General features: G+C 44.1%; 1 protein-coding gene across 1 annotated transcript in view; it reads right to left on the reverse strand.

The window, feature by feature from the left end:
• MSH5 (mutS homolog 5) overlaps window positions 1–16,996 on the reverse strand; it is a 360,046-nt gene that overhangs the window by 114,936 nt on the left and 228,114 nt on the right. The window contains exon 15 of the mRNA XM_077460730.1: window positions 11,117–11,197. Coding sequence (XP_077316856.1) covers window positions 11,117–11,197 — 81 coding nt within the window. The remainder of the gene's footprint in view (window positions 1–11,116; window positions 11,198–16,996) is intronic.

Raw genomic sequence — 16,996 nt, forward strand, 5'->3', positions numbered from 1 at the left:
AAATTTTACATCTATTTTTCTATTGCACAATTAAGTTTTGTAATTCTATTATTATTCAGTTCTTGTTTTGTTAAAGCATGCAATTACCAAAGAATGCTCTGAATCAACGTGAAACTATGATATAGCATACATGTTTTATATGTAACCTGTTTATGAATATTCTTTCTTTCTAAAGTTTTATATATACTTGTAGCTCATAAGTAATCAATGTTTATTCATGTGCAATGACAATAAAAAGTTTGTAATAAACAAAAAACTAGAACTCTGAAAACCCTCCTTGCTGACATCAATTTCAGAAAAAAACTGCAACATGTATCAAGAGAAAACCCTCAAAAAGAAAAAGCTCATAAAATGCTTCTATGAAACCCAGGAGAGTTGGAGGGGTTTGTTGATTCACTGAACACAAACCCCTACTAAGCAGGGCTTTTTTTCTCAGAGAGTAGGTGCAGGAACTCCCCCCTTCTGAGTCACCCCTTGTCGCCGCACCCAACCCACCTCCGAGCACTGTTACTTGATTCCACCCCTACCCACCTCCCAGTACTGCCCCTTTTAGAAATTAGAGAGATAAATATAATTTTGTGGTACCAAGTAATTTGTATTGAACAAGAAATGCAGTAAAATAAATCGCCTGCAGCTAGCAACAATAGACCCCCCCAACCACAACAGATCCCCTACACAACAATAACCCCCCCCCCTCCGCAACAATTGACCCTCTTGTAACAAAATACCACCCCAGCAGCTATAGACCCCCTGCTGCTACAACTGATCTCCCAGCAGCCAGAATCAATGAACCATCTGGCAGCCAGCAGAAATATACCTCTCCCTCAAAAGTTATGCACTTGGGGGCTAAGAATATGCATGCATCATACATGCTAGGGGGAGTACAACTGGGGGAATCCATAGTGGAGAAGGATCTGGGGGTTTTGGTAGATCATAAAGCTCAATAATAGCATGCAATGCTAAGCTGCGGTTTCCAAAGTGAGCAAAGTCCTTTCCTGTTTTAAGAGAGGTATGGGGGGCGTGGCCAGGCAGCGGATGTAGCCGGACACAGACACTCGAACAGCTCCACTGAATCTCCGTGACATTATCCTGAGAGCCCGCTCCACTCTGCCCTAAGACCCGCCGAACGGTGCCTGGTTGCCTCGCTGACCCTGACCGAGCCGCTCAATGCCATCCGGGAGATAGATATCCGCTATGAAACGGAAAAATCCATCCTGCTCGGCGGACCGCACGGGCCACAATGGCGCCGCCTCGAAGCGCTCCGCGAAGGACATCCATAGAGAGGCGGCAGCAAAGCTGTTCTCCAAACTGCTCTCCTCAGATCCAGCCATCCTCCCTTGCCTGGAGGTGCCTCGGAAGCGGATGATACCATGCTGCTAGAGGATTCACATAGTGCCACACTGCCATGGGACACAGTGAATACGCCAAAAAACGCCTCAGTTGGGCCCTTATCCCAGAGCAGCCCTGACACTGAAGGGGAACCTACGCTACGGGACATTTTTACGGCAGTGAACTCCTGTAATGTTTCCATAGCAGCCCTTACTACTGAGATAATAGGGGTTAAGGCGGAGATTACTTTTCTGGCCATGACACGCAGAAGCTCAGAGAAAGGACATCTGCACTGGAGGGGAGAGTGAGCTCCCTGGAGGATGACATGGCATCCATGCAGAATGACCTTACTTACAACAATCACTTGCTCTTACAACACGTCACCCGTTTGGACGACATGGAGAATAGAATAAGGAGGAACAATGTGAGGGCCATAGGCATCCTGGAGCGCATGGAGGGGAAAAACCCGGTGGAGTTTATTGAGAGATGGCTGACCAACGCCTTTGGCAGAGAAGTGTTCTCCCCCATGTTTTCGGTGGAACGTGCGCACCGAGTCCCGGCCAGACCACCGCCACCTGGGGCTCCTCCTAGACCATTCCTCTTCAAACTCCTTAACTATAAGGACAGGGAGGTATTTCTACTTAATGCCAGGGTAAAGCCAGCCACCGTGAAGTTGGAAAATACTGAGATTTCTCTCTTCCCAGATCTCTCCGCTGATTTACAAAAGAAACGTGCTAAATTCACAGATGTCAAATGACGGCTCAGAGAGCTGGATCTCAAATATGCCATGTTATATCCCTCTCAATTACGAGTCAAAGCTCTGGGCTCTGTGCAGTTTTTTGATACTCCATCTCTGGCAGTGCAATGGCTGGACCGTGAGGAACAGTCTATTTGTGCAGCCCACACCAGGCGTGGTGCGCCTCCCTGAGGAACTTATCCTGTACGCCATCTCATGTGACTCATTGCATCTCTTCTCCCCACTTACATTATGACAAGGCGGAGCCCACACCAGGCGTGGTGCGCTTCCCTGAGGAACTTATCCTGTACGCCATCTCATGTGACTCATTGCACCTTTTCTCCCCACTTACATTATGACAAGGCGGAGGTAACTTAACATCTGTCTGACTTTGTTTTTGTGTCTGGAACCATGTGCAGCTACAGTTCTTGCTGCTGAGAAGTTTGGGACACTGCGGTGCACTTCCTCTGTTGCCCACGGGATGGATTGGACTAGATCCCCATCCGAATTCCGAAAAGTCTTTGAAGCCTTGTTGGCCTACTGTTTATGTTTTTTATTTTTGATCTCCTCTCTTTTTTCTACTGTATTGATTGCCATGACTTCTTCAACGTACAACTTGATAACGGTGGGACCCCCCTCCCACAATGTCATTGCTCTAAGTCGATTTTTGCCATTACTGATGCTGGACTCACCACGTTCCTTAAGGGGTGTTTTCCTGTGCTGGCCTCATCCCCAACTGAGGGGTTGTCTGCAAATTATGGGGTCATCTGTATATGTTCTGTTTATCACAATACTCTCTGTAGATAATGTTATCCTGCTCCAATGTCTGTAGTAACCAGAATACTGTCCTGGAATATCCGGGGCCTGAACAACCCGACATGGTGCTTGGCAGTGCTGTGGACGATCAAGCGATTGAATGCGGACGTGGTGTGCTTACAGGAGACTTACCTCCCCCCCAACATCTACCCCAGTGATGGCACGGAGACAGTTGTCATCAGTACCATGCCACCTGTTCGGTATACTCGAGGGGGGTGAGCATCCTGGTTAAAAGAGGCACACAATTCTCCCCATTGGATATCAAAATTGACCCCGAGGGTCACTATGTATTTCTATTATGCTCCCTTTATGGGAACAAATGTATTATTGCGGGGTTGTACATTCCTCCTCCGTTCTCGGCTACCCTCCTTAAATTACTGGCGGACTATATGTCCCACTTCCCAGGAGTAACATTATTAGTAGTAGGGGGTTTCAATAATTACATTGACATAGAGCGAGACAAATTGGGTGTCGGTGGAGGGGTTGGGTCTCAGACTAAGCAACGGACCACACCGTTTGCACGCCTTCTCCAGGAGATGGGCCTCACAGACGTGTGGAAGATGCATAACCCCAATGCTAGGGTGTTCTCCTGCCAATCAGCCTCTATAGGGGGTTTATCTCACATTGATCTGGGATTGGGAAATTAATGTATGTTACCTCTGATTGTCTCCTCGGAATATCATGCTAGGCGAATCTCTTACCATTCACCGATATCTGTGGACATCAGCCTGGATGAGGTCAGGAAGGGGGGCACCTGGAAACCAAATCCATTCTGGTTGTCCCTTCTGTCTCACCCAGACCCAATACAGTCTCTTCTGGTCTCCTTTTTTCAGCAAAATATAGGATCCACAGATTTGACCATTGTCTGGGAAGCAGCCAAGGCTTAACTTCGCGGACAATTTATAAGGGAAATATCCTATATTAAATCCAAAACTAAAGAAGGGGAAAACTTAGTACTGGCAGAGGCGCAAAAAGCGGAGGCACGCTATGTAGCTGACCCCAATGACAACACCAAAAGAGTGTGGCTGTCTTCAAAGTCTTTGCTCAAAAACCTACAACTAGCAAAGAATAAACTGTTCTTTTTAAAGCAAGCTCATTTTGAAGAAGGTGAAAACACAGGTCATATATTAGCTTTGCTAGCCAAATCACAACAACCAGCATCACATATAGTAGCGGTGAGGGACAAGCAGGGGACACTTTGCTGCTCTACGTAAACCATTATGGAAACGTTCAAGCAGTTTTTTCAGGATGTCTATACATCCAAAGTACACCCTTCTACAGAGGAAATTCATTTATTCCTAGATATATACCCCATACCCTGTCTGTCTATGATGGACACAAACCTGCTGAATGCCCCGCTGATGGAGGAGGAACTATTAGAGGCCCTAGCACACTCACAGAATGGGAAGGCACCAGGGGCTGATGGCCTGCCTTCGGAGGTCTACAAACGTTATGCCTCACAGCTGATGCCTATCCTTCTCCAGGTCTACAATAGAGCTTTTGAAACCAGGACACTCCCAGCCTCTATGAGTGAGGCACTGGTGGTGGTCTTGCTGAAACCTGGGAAAGATGCCCTGTCCCCCAATTCTTACCAGCCTATCTCACTGCTTATATTCAAAGTTAAACTGTTGGCCTGAGTTTTGGTTAACAGATTGGTCAAATGTATTCAAACGGTGATACACAGGGACCAATCTGGGTTCATTCCAACCAGGTCGACTGCTCAAAACTTATGCAGGCTATTCCTTAACTTACAAATCCCTGTCGATAATCCAGGCAATATAGCCATTCTTTCGTTAGACGCGGCTAAAGCGGGTTCAATTACTCTACCATGCCCCAACAGCGAGAATGAGAATAAACGGTGACATCTCGGACCCTTTTAATCTCTTTAGAGGCACTCAACAGGGGTGTCCTTTGTCACCCCTGTTATTTGCTCTCGCGCTTGAACCTTTAGCCATACATATCAGAGCCGCAAGGGACATCATTGGGTTTCGCCGGGGCCTTAGGCAGGACTTAATTTCTCTGTACGCGGACGATATGTTGATTTATCTAGGAGACACTGACCACTCACTGAAAAATGTGATGCGTTTAATAGCAGATTTCGTTGAGCTGTCGGGGTTTAGTATTAATTGGAATAAATCCGTGCTCCTTCCCTTGGACCCCCTACTGCAGCCTCTATCTGAGTGTGCCAAGGACATACTCACGGTGGATGAATTCCTTTATCTAGGCATACAGGTGACGGTGGACCCCAACCTATACCTTGCTTTGAATTTGGCTCCCTTGGTCCACAAATTTAGAGAGAAATGTACTGCATGGGTGAAGCTTCCTTTGTCGGTCACCGGGAGAGAGAACCTGATTAAAATGGTGTGGGCCCCACAACTCCTGTACGTTTTTCATAACGCTCCCATATGGATGCCACACAAATGGTTCACGCAAATAGATGCTCAATTTAGAAACCTAATCTGGGGAAAAGTTGGCAAGAATTAGCTTACACTCGTTACAATTAGCGAAAGACCAGGGTGGCCTGGCAGTCCCCCATGCTCGATATTACTTTGTAGCCTCCCAAATTGAGCACTTGGGTGGATGGGGGGAACCAGACGTAGAAGAACCTATTAGGTCCCTACTGGTCCCACAGGACTCCACGCTCACGGCACTGTCACACTTAGACGCGGGTCTAACCCATATAGCGCAATCTCTCCCTACAATAAGACTCTTAAACACTCTATGGAAGTATGTCAGATCTATTATGAATGTGAGGGGAGCTTGCTCCTTCACCCTCATATGGAGGAATAAATATTATAAGGGATTATATAAACTTAGCAATCTTCGTCAGTGGGAGGCAGCGGGTGTGCATTACATTGCTCAGTTATTTAAAGGTACAGTATTTAAATCCTTTACGGAACTACAGGAGGAATTCCCAATCACCAGGACACAGTTTTATCAATACCTACAGCTTCGGCATGCAGTGCATAGTGAGCTCAGGCTGTCGTCTCTTGTGATAGTGACGCATCCCCTGATGAATGATGTGTTGCTGTTGGGAGACAGGAAGGGCATGATCTCGAGAACATATGTCAGATTACTTAATTCAACACACAATGCTTCTAAACTGCCCTGCAGACGGAGGTGGGAGCGGGATTTGGGCCCTATTGACGGAGAACAGTGGGAACTATGTCTGACATCGGCCCCACTGGTCTCGGTCTCTACTTCACACAGGCTGTCACACTTATTTTTACTACATAGAGTGTACAGAACTCCATCCAAATTGCATATATGGGGGTTTCGTAACTCCCCGCTATGCCCAAAATGTAACAGACGAGGGAGATTTATTACACATGATGTGGAAATGCCCAAAATTGTTCAGATATTGGCAGTATGTATTAACGACTATATCCCAGGTATTTCAAATTCCAATTCCACAAGACCCGGCTGTATGTCTACTGGGCGCATTGGAGATCCCCTCTCTCACCCAGTGGCCATACCGCAGTTCTACGATTATTGTATCTTTCACGCAAGGCCATTGCCAGATTCTGGATAACTCCGAAGGTTCCGAAAGGGAAAGGATGGGTGGAATTGGTAAACAATATGCTAATATGGGAAAAACTTACCTACCAACATAGAAACGCTCTTAAAAAATTATATGCAATGTGGCAACCCTGGTTGGATACACCTGGACTGGCTCCAACTCAACTAATTAAGGATAGGCTTCTGCAGATATGATGGGCCAGTGAATTGGTTATGAGGGGGTAGTCTGCTTATATGAGAAATGGATGTACTTACACTTAGAGGATCAGGGCATGCAATTGTAAATGCATAATGAGTGCGAAGGGGACATGGCTCTCTTTTCTTTTCCTTTGTTTGATTTGGTTTGAACATTGTACGCACCTTGTGGTTATGTTCTTTTTGAATAAATGTAGACCTAGAAGAAGTGATCCCCTGCTGGGTCACATCAGCCCTAATAGGGAAAGGTAATAATTTGCCAACCTATTGGTTTTTGACACATGAGGCAACATTATTATACCTACGCTTACGCCATGCATATCATAGCTACTCCTGTAGATATGTCAGTAGGTTGTACGTTATATACTATGTATAGTGATCACTACTCTCTCCATACTTGTCATAACATGAATATGCCTATGTATGTAACATTATCCGGTTTTTCAATAAACTTATTTTCTGATTTAAAAAAGAGAGGTATGGACTCCAGAGAGAGATATCATTTTGCCCCTGTTCAAATCATTAGTAAGACCTCATCTGGAATATGCAGTTCAGTTTTGGGCACCAGTTCTCAAAAAGAATATCAGGGAACTGGAGAAAGTGCAGAAAAGGGCAACCAAACTAATAAGAGGCATGGAGAAACTCAGCTATGAGGAAAGATTAGAGGAACTGAATTTATTCACTCTTGATAAGAGGAGATTAAGGGGGATATGATCAACATGTACAAATATATAAGGGGTCCATATAGTGAACTTGGTGTCGAGTTATTCACTTTACAGTTAACAAAGAGGACAAGGGGGCACTCTTTACGTCTAGAGGAAAAGAGATTTCTTTTTTTTATTTCACAAATGTTTTTATTGAAGAATAACAGAGCATTACAATGAAAAGAGATTTCATCTCCAAATACGGAAAGGTTTCTTCACAGTAAGAGCTGTGAAAACGTGGAATAGACTCCCTGCAGAGGTGGTTCTGGCCAGCTCAGTGGATTGCTTTAAGAAGGGCCTGGATTATTTCCTAAGTGTACATAATATAACTGGGTACTGACATTTATAGGTAAAGTTGATCCGGGGAAAATCCGATTTCCTCTCGGGAGATCAGGAAGGAATTTTTTCCCCATGCCAAATTGGATCATGCTCTGCTGTTTTTTTTTTTGCCTTCCTCTGGATCAACTGTGGGTATAGAATTGGGTATATGGGATTGTATGATATATATTTTTTATTTTTTTGTGGTTGAACTGGATTGACTTGTGTCTTTTTTCAACCTGACTAACTATGTAAAAGTAGATCCTTCCAGGCAACAATTTACTCCCCAGCAACATAAGACCCCCCCTATTAACAGACCCCCCACGCAGAAAAATAATTCCAGCAACAATAGATCCCCCAGCAGCCATCATCAATAAGACCCTCCAGTACTCCTTGCTATTACATACTGTACATTCAGTGGTGGACGTGCCGGAACTGCATTCCCCCACGTTCCCGCTGAAAAAAAGCCCTGCTAGTTAGTATCGCTAAAAGCTCTGTACCCAAGAGCCACCAATACTTTCTATTTACATTGCTGACCCTTGACAGGTCATATAGAGGGTTGGCCTACCACCATGCTCACAATAACGGAGTGCATTTTCATCAAGAACCACAGTGGGGTAATTTACTAAAGGTAAATAGACAGTGCACTTATCAAGTGCAGCATCCCCAGAGCTGAGTGAATATAGTGAAATGTCATGTTGTAAAGAATACCCAATTAGGTGTAAGGAAAAAAAAACATTTCTGCTTGCACATGATAGGATTATAGAACTCAGTAGAGCTTCACCGCATTCAGTAAGCTCTGGAAAATTAGTGCAACTGCATTTGCAAAGTGAACACTCTACTTGCCTTTAGTAAATCAACCCCAGTGAGTAATCAGTACAGTTTAGCAACGCATTTTATTCTTCAGATTACTGTATTGAAAATACATCTCTACAATTCTGCATCTGACCTATTGTTCTACAGTATGTTCACATATAAAACCACTAATTGAAACAATTCTATGTAGAAATGGTTCTACTGTATGTGAAAAATGTGTTAAAGGGGTTGTAAAGGTCTGTTTTTTAGGTTCCTTTAAGCTAGTGCATTGTTGGTTCACTTACCTTTTCCTTCAATTTCCCTTCTAAATGTTTTTTTTTCTTTTGTTTTCTTTGTCTGAATTTCTCACTTCCTGTTCCTCCTCAGTAAGCTGTTCAGTAAGCTGTTCTGGCTGACTAAACACCGCTCAGATGATGGTGTGAAGTTTACTGAGGAGAAAAAGGAAGTGAGAAATTCAGACAAAGATAAAAACATTTAGAAGGGAAATCGAAGGAAAAGGTAAATGAACCAACAATGCACTAGCTTAAAGGAACCTATTTAGGAAATAAAAAAACAAAGCTTTACAACCCCTTTAACCACGTCAATACAACCCCTATTCTGGCACTCCTCTCCTACACGTAAAAATCATAATTTGTTTGCTAGAAAATTACTCAGAACCCCCAAACATTATATATTTTTTTTAGCAGACACTCTAGGGAATAAAATGGTGGTCATTGCTTTTTATCTCACACAGTATTTTCACAACAATTTTTCAAACGCATTTTTTGGAAAAAAAACGTTTCATGTTTTAAAAAATAAGAAAACGGTAAAGTTTGCCCAGTTTTTTTTATATAATGTGAAAGATGTTACGCCGAGTAAATAGATACCTAACATGTCACGCTTTAAAATTGTGCACACCCATGGAATGATGCCAAACTTCAGTACTTAAAAATCTTCATAGGCGATGTTTTATCAATTTTTACAGGTTACATATTGAGAGTTACAGAGGAGGTCTAGAGCTAGAATTGTTGCTTGTGCTCTAACGCACGTAGCAATACCTCACATGTGTAGTTTGAATGGCGTTTACATATGTGGGTGGGACTAACGTGTGTGTTCGCTTCAGAGCGCGAGCTACCAGGGACAGGGGCATTTTAAAAAAAATAATTTTTTATTTTACTTTATTTTTACAACTTTTTTTTTATTACTTTTCCTATTACAGGGAATGTAAACATCCATTGTAACAAGAATCATTCATGACATGTCCTCTTTATGGAGAGATGCGGGGTTAATAAGACCCCACATCTCTCCTCCAGGCTGGAAAGCATGAGATTGTGCAAAAAATTTCACTGATCTCATACTGACAGCCGCGATTGCGGCTTTGTTTACTTCCGGGTGCGCCCGGGCCTCCGACAGTCATAGAGATGACTGGTGACCATCTGGTCACAGGAAATTTCTATCGTCATCATCTGGCGCCGGACGATTCTTTCTTCGGGTCCCCGATGGCACGGGAGAGCCAGAGAAGCACCGGATGGCGGCAGGAGGGGGGGGGGGAGATGTCCCTTCCCATCGCCTGCAAGAATGATCAAGCGGCAGAACTGCCACCATGATAATTCTTATAGTGCACAGAATCACCGGCTGAAAACAAGGATATCTGAACGATGCCTGTGGCTGCTGGCATCCTTCAGATATTCCCACTGAAAGTCCAGGCCTTGGGTGGGAAGTGGTTAAACTGATACCGGTATCATCTTTATACCACAATTAAAGTATTTGTTGGAAAAATGTCCAGCAGGCAGAGTGGGAGCCTCTCATAAGTACAACCAGTTTTAAGAATCAGGAATTCCATGCAAGGATCTCCCCAACCTATTTTCCAGGAGATATAAAAACTGACAGTTGGTTTAACTATTTTGGTAAAAGGAAGAATCAGATGATCTGTTTTGTTGTCTGTGGTGCCATTAAGAGATTTTCTGTCACTTTCTCTCCCAGTCACTACATTTTTACTGTACAGGACATGAGTGGAGATCTGCAACTGGTACACAGGCAGTGATTAATAGCAGATTGAGGTTCTAGACTTTCATCAGCTTTCCTACAATAAATATTTTTATTGTTGTACAAAAAGGGCACAGCAATAAGAACCTGACAAAGAAGCAAACCCATCTCCACCCTTCCCAAAAGTAAATTTATTTTTTGAATAGAGTTATTTTTATTTATTACAGGTCCTTATATAGCGCCATCTATTTACACAGTGCTTTCATGTTTCCCAGGTGCATGCTGGGAGTCAGGCACTCAGAAAACACATACAAGATGCTTTAATATTGCTTTTTTTCAACGGAGCAGTGTGGAAGTGCCCTAAAGCCTAGTACACAAGGGCCAAATGTGAGGCGACATCAGCCGGTTAAATAAAAACAGCCCATGTGTATGGCAGCCAGTGCGACAGAAGTAGGCCATTCGGGGGGGGGGGGGGGGTCTTCTGTCCCCCTTTCAGAACACAAAACACAACAGCTCAGTGGGGGAGATTGCTGCACAAACGTTGGATCGTTAGTACAGCGGATCCAACCACAGCAGTCAGGTTGAATGGAAAAAAAACTGCTAGTGTGTACAAGGCTTTAGTAAGAATACAGTCTGCACCAACACGTGATACAATAAGGTCTGTCTCATTATGCATATGGTGATTGGCAGACAAGGTAGAAGATAGTACATTTCTTACCACAAATTCCAAACCTTCAATCTCAAAGTCAGTTTTGTCCTTCATAAAGTCAAGACGTTCAATTGACAAGAGGAAACCAATCTAGAAGGGTTTATAAATAATTTCAGAGAAAGGTGAAGTATTCAGCAAATACATGTGACTCTATACCTTAAACATATACAGTAAGTGCAACTACACACTCGCAGCTTAGTGTGCTTTGCAGCTGAAAGGTATAGAATGCCTTCCAGTGCTTTGCATGTAGCAACACAAATACTTGACAGTCTTTCTGAATACAGTATATTGATAAAAAGTATCTATAATGCCGCGTACACACGGGCGGACTGTATGGCCTACTTAGTCCGCCGAAACACATTTCAGCGGACAGTCCGCTCGTGTGTGGGCTTCAGCGGACTTTTTCAGCGTGCAGTCTGGCGTACTAAGTATTTCGGATTTTTGGAAATTCTGTCCGTCGTACTTTGGTTTCAGCGGACAATCCGCTCGTCAGTAGGCTAGTTCGACGGACTAAGAATGGCGCATGCTCAGAAAGGATTTACACGGCGGAAAGGTGCTTTGCTGTGTATTGGACTTCCTATTTCTAGTCCCGTCGTACGTGCTGTACACGTCATCGCGCAAGCTTTCGTCGGACTGTTTGGCTATCCGTGTGTGGTCAAGTCCGTTCAGTGGAAAGTATGACGGACTGTCCGTCGGATTGTATGACGGACTAAGTATGCCATACAATCCTCTCGTGTGTACGCGGCGTAACAGTTATGTGAAGGTGAGCCAAATGAATACAAATGCCATCCACAAAATGAACATTTTGGTTTACATTCTGTGACCTAATAATTCTAAAGAAAACTTTTGTAAGACATGCTCATTTCTCAGTGCAGGAACAGTTCTCTGAACTGAATAAAAAATGCATCTCTGGTGACTCCTTTCTTTGATCTGGCCCTTTGCAAAGTTGCTCCAGTTGGAGAACTGCCCCCTTGCTATACCCTCACACTGATTCCATCAGGCAATTCTAGATGCGGTGTAGGTGTGTCATCGTGGTTATCCTGCTAAAGACGCAGGTGTTCTCTGCTTATCCCCACAAACATTGATTATATCACTCCTTCCAGACCTTTTACAAACATTTTTTTTTTTTTAGCATGGCCAGAGTCCATATGTCTAGTATTGTTGCTGTCCAAACCTAAACAAATTTCATAATTCCATGACTTTTACCTGCACAAAATAAACTGAAAACAGTCATGTGTCAGTCTGATAATTTACCAAGGTGAGGTTCACCATTTCCTGGGTATGCCACACAGCTCTTTGAATAAATCCACACCATGCAGACAAACATTTCTATAACCAGTGTGTATTTTTATTAAGTTTTTTTTTTGTTTTTTGTTTTTAAAGACCCTTTGACCAACTTAACTACTTGCCTACTGGGCACTTAAACTCCCCTCCTGCCCAGACCAATTTTCAGCTTTCGGTGCTCTCACATTTTGAATTTGACACTCAGTCATGCAACACTGTACCCAAATGAATTTTTTGTCCTTTTATCCCCACAAATAGAGCTTTCTTTTGGTGGTATTTGATCACCTCTGGGTTTATTTTTTGCGCTATAAATGAAAAAAAGACTTAAAAGTTTGAAAAAAAAAAGACACATTTTTCTTTGTTTCTGTGATAAAATTTAGCAAATTATTAGTTTTGCTTCATAAATTTTGGCCACAATTTATACTGCTACATATCTTTGGTAAAAATAACCCAAATTAGTGGATTTTATTTGGTCTTTGTCAAAGTTACAGAGTCTACAAGCTGTGGTGCAAATCATACAAAATTGATCACACCTGATATACTGGTGACCAATCTCAATTCTCGAGACCCGAACAAGCCAGGAAAGTACAAATATCCCCCAAATGACCTCTTTTTTGAAAGTAGACATTCCAAGGTATATAGTAAGATGCATGGTGAGGTTTTTGATGTTGTAATTTTTTCCAACAATTCTTTGCAAATTGTTTTTTTTTTCCACAAAATTGTCATTGTAATAGGTTATTTCTCTCACATGGCATGTGTAAACAACAAATGACACCCAAAATAAATTCTGCTACTCCTTCGGAGTATTACGATATCAACGTGTGGGACTTTTCCACAGCCTGGCCACTTAGAGAGGCAGGGAGCGCCATCACGTGTTCTAGGAGCATAAATTATACATCTAACTTGTCGACTACCTATTACACTTTTGAAGGCCCTGGAATACCAGGACAATGGCATGTGACACTGATGTGACACTGATGGCAAATGGTACTGATACGTGGCATTGATGACACGTGACACTGTTGACAGATGGCACTAATATGTGGCACTGATGACAGATGTCACTGGGGACAGATGGCACGGACAGATGGCACTGGGGACAAATGGCACTGACAACAGGTGGCAGTGGGGACAGATGGCACTGACAGGTGGCACTGGGGACAGATGGCACTGCCATGTACTGTGGCACTTTATTTTCCCCTTTACTCACGGCTGCAGACGTTCGTCTCTCCCTCTTCACACGCTGTCTCTGTGTGAGGAGGGAGAGCTGGCGATGAGAGATGATCTCATATGTTTACATATGAGATCATCTCTCATTGGACACGCCGATCGTGCTGTAAACGGCCGCTGTGATTGGCCATTTACAGTGTCCAAGGGACACGGCTAGCACAGAACTTCCCCGATGCACACTCGCTGGAGCGCGCATTGCAGAAATAAACAGGAAGACGTCCAGGGATGCCCTCCCGGCAATTGGCGTCCGCGCTATAGCCGTCTTTCGGCTATAGCATGGGCACAAAGTGGTTAAAAAGTTTGCAGGCAACTGCACAAACAAAACAATTTTATTTTAATTGCTCACTTGCCTTGCTTTTCCTTTCCATCAAGATTTTTATATTGATTTGCAATGTGCCTCCAAACTTTCTAGGAATTCACACGCCAGAAAGTGCCAATTTTGTATCACTCCAGCACAGGTCCTTCCCTCCTTGCACATCATAGCCCTCTTCTCTTCTGGGAGTGACTGTTTAAGTTGGCACAGCTCCTCTGCCCCTCCGCTCTCTACATAATCTTTTATGTAACTCCCGGCAAAGGAGTGAAGATAAATCTTGAATGACAGCTTCGAGTCTGCTGGGCTTCTGATATGACATCCCGCAGACAGTGCCCAGAAGCAGTAGTCTGCACAAGGAAGGCTTTTACAGGTAAACAACACACCTAAAATACGTTAAATGCACATATCTTATGGAAATATTTTGTTGAAGTGAATGGTCTGGAGGCATGGTCTGCATTTTTTAAACCATTTGCATGGTGCAACATACATTCTAACCACTAGATTGCAGTAAGTTTATAAAAAACAATAGAAAGTTTGAACATATCCAGCAGTATGGAATGATTAAACCCTGGGAAAAGCAGACTTGACTTCAATAGCAATCATCTGTCCATAAAAATCATTCCTTTAACAGTGAAAACTATTTGCTATTGACTACGATTACATTTTTTTTCTCAGTTGCTTCCGTTTTCCAGTTTTATTTGGTCAGCCCTCTGTCCACATTCACAATTACACAACCTCTCTCCTCCTGATGTAAGGGGAAGGAGAGGGACCAGCACTGTAACCAGTAACAAGTCATCACAATGGTGACCATTCACAGCAAATCGCATGGTAACTGATCCCTTGGATCAGCTGGGTAATTGTTCTCCGTGTTCTGAGCTGTCTAATGACAGCTGAGTACAAAGTGGTCACTGTGTGGATCAGCCACCTAACAGCTATTTATCTAGTGCCATTTATAAATGGCACTGGGTAAAGGGCTGCCAACCTGCCCCTATAAAACATACCACGGTACAAAAGTGGTTACAGAGGAATTGTGACCCTGAAAGCTCTTTCCGGGTAAAAAAAAAAGCATGCAGAGGTCAAAGGACTAGCCATTATTATTTCTTGTGGTGTTCCTGCAGCTGATTTTCCCCATTTATGACTTACTATGCATGCCTTGCTCTGCTTTGTGTCTCAGGAGGCAGCCATTTTTGTAGAAGGCAGGGCTTTGCTTCCACGTGTCAAAACTTTCAGCAATGGCAACAGTGAGAAGCACAGTAGGAACATCAGCAAATGGAGGGGGGGGTCAGAAGTAACCAGTGAATGGAAGGGGGGAGAGCAAAGGTGACCAGTGAATGGAAGGGGGAGGGGAGAGCAAAGGTGACCAGTGGAGGGAGTAGGGTGCAGAGGTGACCAGTGGATGGAAGGAGTAGGGTGCAGGGGTGACCAGCAGATGGAAGGAGTAGGGTGCAGGGGTGACCAGCGGATGGAAGGAGTAGGGTGCAGGGGTGACCAATAGAGGGAGGCGAGTGCAGATGTGACCAATACAGGGAGGGAGGCGAGTGCAGAGGAGCCCAATACAGGGAGGGAGATGAGTGAAGAGGTAACCAATATGGGGAGGAAGATGAGTGCAGAAGTTGCCAGTGGAGAGAGGGGGTGCAGAGTTGACCAGTGGATGTAGAGGTGACTGGGGAGAAGGGACACAAAGGTGATCAGTGGATGCAGGGTCCACAATTCATCCATAAGTGGATGGCGGTGGGTGCAGCGGTGGTGATCAGTGGAGGGAGGGAATGCAAAAGGGATTAGTGGATGGAGGTGACCCGTGGATGAAAGGGGTGCAGAGGTGACCAGTGGATGAAGGGAGGGGTGCAAAGTCACCTGTTGCTGGTAGAAGAGGGGAGAGCACAGGTGACCAGTGGATGGAGGGAGTGCAGAGGTGACTGATGGATGGAGAGAGGGGGTACAAAGATGACCATCAGATGGAGGGAAGATCACAGATCACCAGTCTACAGGAGCACACTGACCACACTTGTACAGGGGGCACATGAACCACCAGTGTTCAGAGGGCACATTGACCAGTATACAGGGGACAGTCTGATCATCATACAGGGATCACATGGACCATCATTTAACAGGGGCAGCACTGAACTCCACTGTACAGGGGACACACTGACCACGGTTTTACAGGGGGCACACTAACCAGCAGCATACAGTAGCACTGATCATCAATATACAGGGAGTGCACAATGACCATCTACATACAGTAGCACTGATCACCAATATACAGGGGGGGGGGGGGTGGGGGGGCACAATGACCAGAAAATAATGTCGTACAGTCTTGAACAACACTCTATACACTACAGTATGTTGTATGATGTATCACAGCAAAGGGTGCACACTGACTGTTAACTCCTGGGGATTCTTTATTATGCAATAGTAGAGGGTTATTTACTGTACAGTGTTGGAGATTAACTAATTTGCAGGCTGAGGGTTTGCTACTGTCTTGTGGGTTTATCGTTGTGCCATGCTAGGGGTTATTTATTGTGCCATGATAAGGGTTTGACTGTTGTGCAATGTTGCGAGTTAATTATTGTCCCGTACTGGTGGATGATTGTGCCAAGCTGGAGGTCAATTACTGTAACATTCTGGGTGTTAATTTTTGTGCCTTCTCAGAGGTTAATTATAGTGCCATGCTGGAGGCTAATTGCTGTGATATGTCTTGGGGATTATTGCTGGCCATGATATGCTGGGAGTTATCAATGTTGGCCCTTACACTAGATGGGGGTTATCATCACTGGTCCCAATTAGGCTTATTATACTAAGCCAATCTCTTTAGTGTTACCCAAGGCCCTACTTTGTCTATACAAAAGGGAAAAGGTAGCACACTACAAGCCATAGACCATGAAGAAACCCCTACTTTTTGGCCATGTTTACAAATGTACAGCAACACCAACACAGAACCCCCAATAAACTGCCTGGAATTTTACCTGTATAAGGCTGGGGACACCCGCATATACCAGGAAGTACTTTATTGCTCAGGAAGTATTATAGAAAAATGTACAATTTGCAGTGTATTGGTAAGGCAC

The sequence above is a fragment of the Lithobates pipiens genome, unplaced genomic scaffold, assembly GCF_037356315.1.
Source record: "Lithobates pipiens isolate NorthernLeopardFrog02 unplaced genomic scaffold, aLitPip1_a1.2 Scaffold_1, whole genome shotgun sequence".
Lineage (NCBI taxonomy): Eukaryota > Metazoa > Chordata > Amphibia > Anura > Ranidae > Lithobates > Lithobates pipiens.